Here is a 7,068-nt window from a genome sequence, read left to right as displayed (position 1 = left end):
ATTAGCGTATGTAATTATTGTAGTATATATTTGCTTAATCTTGACACAGGAATGATTGACAACTGTCACACTTTTTGTTGGTCTTTCGATCTTTCTTCAGTCCACACTCTTTGGACCTGCCCCTCTTCTGTTCTTTTGCTCCTGAACTCAGTGCAGCAATATTTTACAAACTTACTTTGATTTTGTTAGAAATACTTTCAGTCATTCTTTCCTCTCGTATTGGTTTTGTTAGCTCATGTCCAAGTTATCTTTGAAATTGCCGTCTTTTGTACAATTTGTTTTGATTGTAGCCAGGATTAGAGTGTACATACAACACATAATAATTTATTGCAGCAATGTCTAGCATATTGTAGAACAAATAGACAGGCCATCTCTTAGTACACCTTTTACAGGAATAAGTGCTGGCAAGATAATCTCTTTTGGTAACTCCTCGTTTGGTTTTGTTGTAATGTAGTATTACTTCAGGCTTCTTATGCTCTTCTGAAGACAAGCTACAGTCGTGGTGCATCATAGAGAGTAATACTACTGCTTTATTCGTTTTTAGCACATACGAAAACAGCATTACATCCCTCTGAAATCTGAAGATGGTTGAAAACACTACTCTGCTATTGTTTGTCAACATTTCCTTCCGAATCTCATCTTTGTTCTTTCTGAGAGTTCAAACTAATGTTAGATTTCTTTAGAAGTTCTTTGGCCAGGTTGTAATCCGTAAAGAAATTAATAGAGGTACTGTTTCACCCAGTTTTCTCAATGCTTTCCATAAGCTTCAGTACATTTCTCCATTGATTTGTTTCTTGTGGACCATTTTCCGGGTTCCTACATATACTTCTCCTGCAGAAACATTTGCTGTTTTCACATAAGATAACAATCATAATTTTATTCCATATTTTCCTCTCTGTTTTGAAGGCATGTACTGATGGAAGGGACACCTTCCTCTGAATGGAACCAATTGCTCGTCCACTGTGACATTTTCTTACAGAAGTAACATTTTAGGAAATTGTTCCACAAAGATTTCAGAGACAGTCCTGATAGCAGCCTGTTTATCATGGTGACGCCTAGCTGGTCGATCTTCTATGTTGTCAAATCTGAGAGATCTGCAGATTGTATGGAAACGCTGAAGTGACGTCGCTGCACGAAAAACTGGTCGACCATTCATATTGTCTCATAGCTCTTCAAGAGATTCTCCAGCAGATCTGTACACACCAGCCAATATAAGAAGTCCCAAATAAGCCTTCAGTTTCTGATTTGTAATTGATGTGAATGTCGCATCTTTGGCTGGTGATACTCAGATCCATTCTCTATTGGTTTCATTCAAAACCAATGCCAAAATTTCTTCAGTTATAAACAGTGAAAACGAGGATACTTCCGATTTTATTAATTCGCTGAAGAGCAAACAGGGTAGGTTCTCGAGCAGGATGAAGAATGGTTCCAACCCTACAGAAAAGAAAAAAATTAAATAAACTAGCTGACAATTAACCCCAAACTAATAGGATAAACTGCAGAGAAAAACAAGAAAAATAAATCTGGTATTAGGTAAAAAGTAAAGATATATTGCATACAAGGCCCAAGAGATTATCGAAGATAAAGGTTTTCATCTTTCTAGACAATCAATACATTGCCTTCCTTATCACGTAAATCAGTTTTGGCCGAACCGAGTTTCGAGTCCACGACCATAGTGGTGATAACCTACCATGTTAGACACTTCCTTACGAAGCACATCTATAACAATAATGATATACTCGTTTGCATATAATATATTTATTATGCTCACCTTGCCTGTGACGCAGGTGGTGAATTTGCAGATCACTCTGTACAAGTATTGGTCTTATAAACATTTCCAAAACCGAGCGAGGTGGCGCAGTGGTTAGACACTGGACTCGCATTCGGGAGGACGACGGTTCAATCCCGGGTCCGGCCATCCTGATTTAGGTTTTCTGTGATTTCCCTAAATCACTCCAGGCAAATGCCAGGATGGTTCCTCTGAAAGGGCACGGCCGACATCCTTCCCCATCCTTCCCTAATCCGATGAGACCGATGACCACGCTGTCTGGTCTCCTTCCCCAAAGCACCAAACCAACCAAACATTTCCAACCACATTAGTTTCGTTAGGCAACTTAGCTGCACCTTCATCTGCTTCAGTAAGATCACTCTCCTCACTTCCAGCTGATACATTATCAACATCACTTGAACTATCAACAGAATGTTGAAAATCTGAATCATTAACAGGATAATTTACTGTTTCGTCATAAGACTCATTCAGAAGCCTTTCTAATTGTTCATTGCTTAGAAAACGACTAGCCATGTTGGCACACTAAATCAGACTGGCGGTGCGGTTGTTATACTAATTTTTACAACAATGTGAAATACCTCTGAGCCATTGTAGACCATACGATAACAATCGCGTGTTTTACAAACAATCTGTCAGAAGAATTCAAATGAATATCCTCCTGGGTCTAAAAGACTCATTCACCAAAAGTGTGTCTAAGTTATTTGTCTCAAAAAGTATTTCACACTTTGAAACAAAAATTAAGGATAACATAAATTATTGCAGACTTGAAGATTACATACAGTCCTGTCACAAAATAAATATTATTCGCGGATTTATACTAATTTTAGTAAACGAACTAGGTCAGTTACACCCGTTCACAGTAGGAAGGTTAAATAAAAAATATTTTGTGTGATCTTCGCTTTGTAATGGTTTTGAACACGTTTATACGACTCACACTTCTGGATGCATATTAACTTTATTCATCTATTCACCTTTTAAGAACGTGGGATAGAACTATGTCATCATAGGGTGTTGTTCTTGTAGTCCCAGAAACTATGGAAGTGCACCTGCCGACCATTATATTCACTGTTCTCAGTAATAAAATGAATACACACTGAAATAGAATGGAATACAGCAGTAGATACTCCACAATAAACGCGACAGAATGCTCGTTTTGAAATATACCCACCGGGGAGCAGTGCTGGAAAGAAAGTAGCGTAACAAAGTAGAACCAAGCTGAAGTTTTCGAAGCATAAGAAAAATTGCATCTCTTAATTCCACCACTGAAAATTGGGAGTTCACACATGCAACTGCAGATGCCACTAGCTGCGGCGACACTTTCGTTGCTTGTGTGAACCCGGCTTAACACGTAAATCCAAAATACTGAATAGTGCATCGAGGCTGGGGGATCAAAGCGATGTCACAGAGTTAAAGCGGCTTTAACTTCCCTTGCATGGCTAAAAGTGGCGCCACAATAATTGGGGCGTTTCCACACGCAATTTCGATGGCGTCACTCTAGTGGTGGCCTAGTGGCGTTACTTTTGTTGCATGAGGAAACTCTTTCTATCCGTGATGTCATACCTGAATCGATCTCATGTGTCTGACAATTTTCAAAGATGTAAAGTTCTTTCGATCTTTGGGAATTTCACGCCATTTGTAGTAGTAACTCTGCCCTAAAGTGTAATGAGATATCTCTACCGTTGACTAACGTTGTCTGTCGTGGATCGTGTGGTACTGTGGAGTGTGGTGGAGAGTGTGTTTAACGTGGACGAAAATGTTTACAGAAGAACAGAAGATATTTTATGGAATATTGACGTTTATGATCGTAGAGTTCTTGTGGGAATTGTACCTGTCTATAAGGCAGCACCATGTGTACGAACATGCTGTGAGAGTTCCAAATGAATTAAAAGACATATTGACACATGAAACGTACGAAAAGGCAAGGATTTATGGGTTGGACAGATGCACATTTAGCATTGTGAAGGACATATTCGGTATGGTATTATCTGTCGCAATTATGTTGTTCGATGGAATACCTTACTTTTGGGATTTGTCGGAAAGAATTATATCCGCTTTTGGTTACAGTTCTCATAATGAAATTTTGCAAAGTGTAACATTTGGGTTCATTTTGTATACTTTCAGTACAATAATTAATCTCCCTCTGGTTGTTTACAATACCTTCGTATTAGAAGAGAAACATGGATTCAACAAGCAAACGGTTGGTTTTTTTGTGAAAGACAAGCTGAAGAGCTTTGCAGTGTCTCAAGTTATATTTTCACCACTTCTTGCAGCCATGGTTTACATTGTTCAGATAGGTGGTAAATACTTCTTTTTATATTTGTGGATTTTTTCTGTTGTAACGAGTGTGTTTCTGTTAACGATTTATCCGAACTATATCGCACCACTCTTTGATAAATATACACCATTGCCAGATGGAGAACTTAAAACTAGAATAGAACAACTGGCAGCAAGTATAGATTTCCCTTTGTATAAGTTGTACGTTGTAGAAGGTTCTAAACGATCGACTCACAGCAATGCATATTTCTATGGGTTCTTCAAGAATAAAAGGATCGTACTTTTCGATACATTATTGAAGGATTACACTCCTGAAAACAAGTCTGCAGGAGAAGACAAATCTGAAGAACAAGAAAAATCGCCTACTGGAGAAAAGAAGGGATGCGACAACGATGAAGTTCTAGCTGTTTTGGGGCATGAACTTGGACACTGGAAACTGAACCATATATTGAAGAACTTTGTCATAGCACAACTGAACCTACTTTTCATGTTTCTTGTATTTGGACTAATGTTTAAATATGATCCCATGTACCGTGCATTCGGGTTCTCGACTGAACGGCCTGTTATTATTGGGCTCATGATAGTATTTCAGTACATATTTTCCCCTTATAATGCTATTCTGGGATTTCTGTTGACTATGTTAAGTCGAAAATTTGAGTTTCAAGCAGATGCCTTTGCCAAGTCTTTAGGGAAAGCAAAAGAACTGCAACGCGCGTTAATTAAATTGAATCAAGATAATTTAAGTTTCCCTGTTTATGACTGGTTGTTTTCCATGTGGCATCATTCTCATCCACCTCTTCTGGAAAGACTGAGAGCTATTGAATATAATAAGACTGACTAACAAAAGTGCTTGATTCCTGATATGTAACCTTACAAGAATATATTTCAGCGTCCAGGGATGGCTATAAGTGTTGTGCTGATGTGTGACCTTGTTTCAAGAACATATTTCAGTGTCCAGAGAGAGCTGTAAGTGTCGTGACTGATAGAAAATTTTTTTCATAGAAGAACCGTTTGTGTCCGGAGATGGTGTATTTGTTTTATATGGTTATTAAGACTGTGTGTGGCATAAAACTGCTTTGTGTTTATTGAAATGAACGCAGAGCTGTAATACAGTGAAGTCAAATGTTATCATTATTGTGTAATGTCACTTGTGGTATTTTTGTGGAGGCCACTGCACAAAGTCAGTTGCTTATGCAGTTTGTAGAGTTAGGTAGTTAATGACCTTCAGTCACAGTGATATTTATGGCATTTATTTTAGTAAATGTTGGAACACTACCAGAAAAGAAACCAGTGTACACTGTAGGCCTATGTAAGATGCAACATTCCAGAATCAAAATTGCTGATGTACCAAATGCACTACTGTTAAAGTAAGTGTCTTATCTGTTAGAACAACTTGAGGCAACCAAGATAGCTTCTCTTTAGCCCTTCTTTGTCTTTGGAAGACAAATTTAAGTTCTAAAAATATCATGAAAAGTGTGTGTGTGTGTGTGTGTGTGTGTGTGTGTGTGTGTGTGTGTGTGTACGTACTATTGTTTTCTACCATTATTGCCAATTTGTATTGTCATTTTATGCAGAAAGATTTTTTTGTGATGTTCTTAATGAATGACTGTGAAATGAATTTAAGGATTTGTACTGTAATAACCTCTCTCCTAATCTGATGACATAATTGATAGGCCTAATCCTAGTGCACAAAAAGTCTAAAATTGTTTTGCAGCCATGAAGAGCAGGTTGAAATTAGGTATGTGCACAATTGGTGATCTTTGAATACAGCTATAGAAATAAAAATGTGTCCTTTAAACATAACTTTACATACTTGCTTTGACAGTCTAATTTATTCGTTTCATGAAATGCAGATGATAGTGATTCAATTAGAGTACACAAGACACATCAAAAGATGATTATTACAACTTCACTAATATAAAACTAGAGTTCATAACATTGGGCAGTATTTAAACATTAAATTAACTCTTTTTGTTACGCATCCATCTGTACATAACAAAACAGTTGATAAACTATATCCTTTTCAAAGTAAGTGAACACAACTTCAGCTCATTAAAAGGTGAAAGTAAACATCTAAGATAATGTTCGAAGTTGCAGCTTCTGTTTTGTATTTATTTATACACAATGACTGTTTGGAATCATTATAGATGTGACACAGTCAAAGGCTTGATCTTATAAAATATTTATTTGTGTAGGCCTATGCCAAAACTGCACACATACCGTGTGTTTGAAAGATTACAAGAAAATTACAGAAAGAAAGAGCTCTCAAAGCAAAATATATATAAACAGTTCTCTAAAGCAGTTCAAAAACTTAATATTGCGTAAAAGCATCTGTTCCACTAAACAACTTAAAACTACATGAAGTAACTTTTTACTCTTCTCTTTGTAACTCATTATCACTATCATCCACAGTAACTGCATCACAAGATTTTGTAGTGTTTCATTCCATGGTGTGTCATTTTCCTTGTCATGTCTCACCACCAGTGATCACAGGTATGTGGAAATTTTCTTTCAGCTAGTTATTAATGTAATCCAGCTCTTCAAGAAAAGAAATTGTCTTCCTTTTAACACAGTGAAGTCATCCTTTATGTTGCAGTTTTATGAATATCAGAGTACCCATAGATCTCGGGCTACACTACACACAAAATTATAACCACAAATTTTTATTTTTTATTCACGTTCTTAGGCTTTGCCATTATTGATTGTCATGCTCCAGTGCAACAGAGATTGCACCACTGTATCAAGTAGTCACTCACTGCAGTCAAGATAGGGGGAGGAGGGGGGAGACAATGGTGGTGATAATACTTGAATTGCATGAGAGATACTACTAACTTCTGTGTGTGAGTTTAAATGTTAGAAAGTTGAGACAGGATAGATAATTCACTGCTGCTCTAATTACAACTTTCCACCGTTTACACAATCCAACCAATCGTGGCTTAATATTCAGTATTCCTTTTCACCAGACAAATTGCTGTAATCTGAAACTGAAAGTATCATGGTTAAAC

General features: G+C 37.2%; 1 protein-coding gene across 1 annotated transcript; it reads left to right on the top strand.

The window, feature by feature from the left end:
* The first annotated feature begins 3,430 nt into the window (after positions 1 to 3,430).
* LOC124615451 (CAAX prenyl protease 1 homolog) lies at positions 3,431 to 5,866 on the top strand. The gene has a single exon (XM_047143347.1). It carries the CDS (start codon positions 3,543 to 3,545, stop codon positions 4,902 to 4,904), a length of 1,362 nt encoding a protein of 453 aa, XP_046999303.1. The 5' UTR covers positions 3,431 to 3,542; the 3' UTR covers positions 4,905 to 5,866.
* Positions 5,867 to 7,068: the final 1,202 nt, after the last annotated feature.

Source organism: Schistocerca americana, chromosome 5 (assembly GCF_021461395.2).
Source record: "Schistocerca americana isolate TAMUIC-IGC-003095 chromosome 5, iqSchAmer2.1, whole genome shotgun sequence".
NCBI classification, from domain to species: Eukaryota; Metazoa; Arthropoda; class Insecta; order Orthoptera; family Acrididae; genus Schistocerca; species Schistocerca americana.
This window is presented reverse-complemented; position numbering and strand designations above follow the sequence as displayed.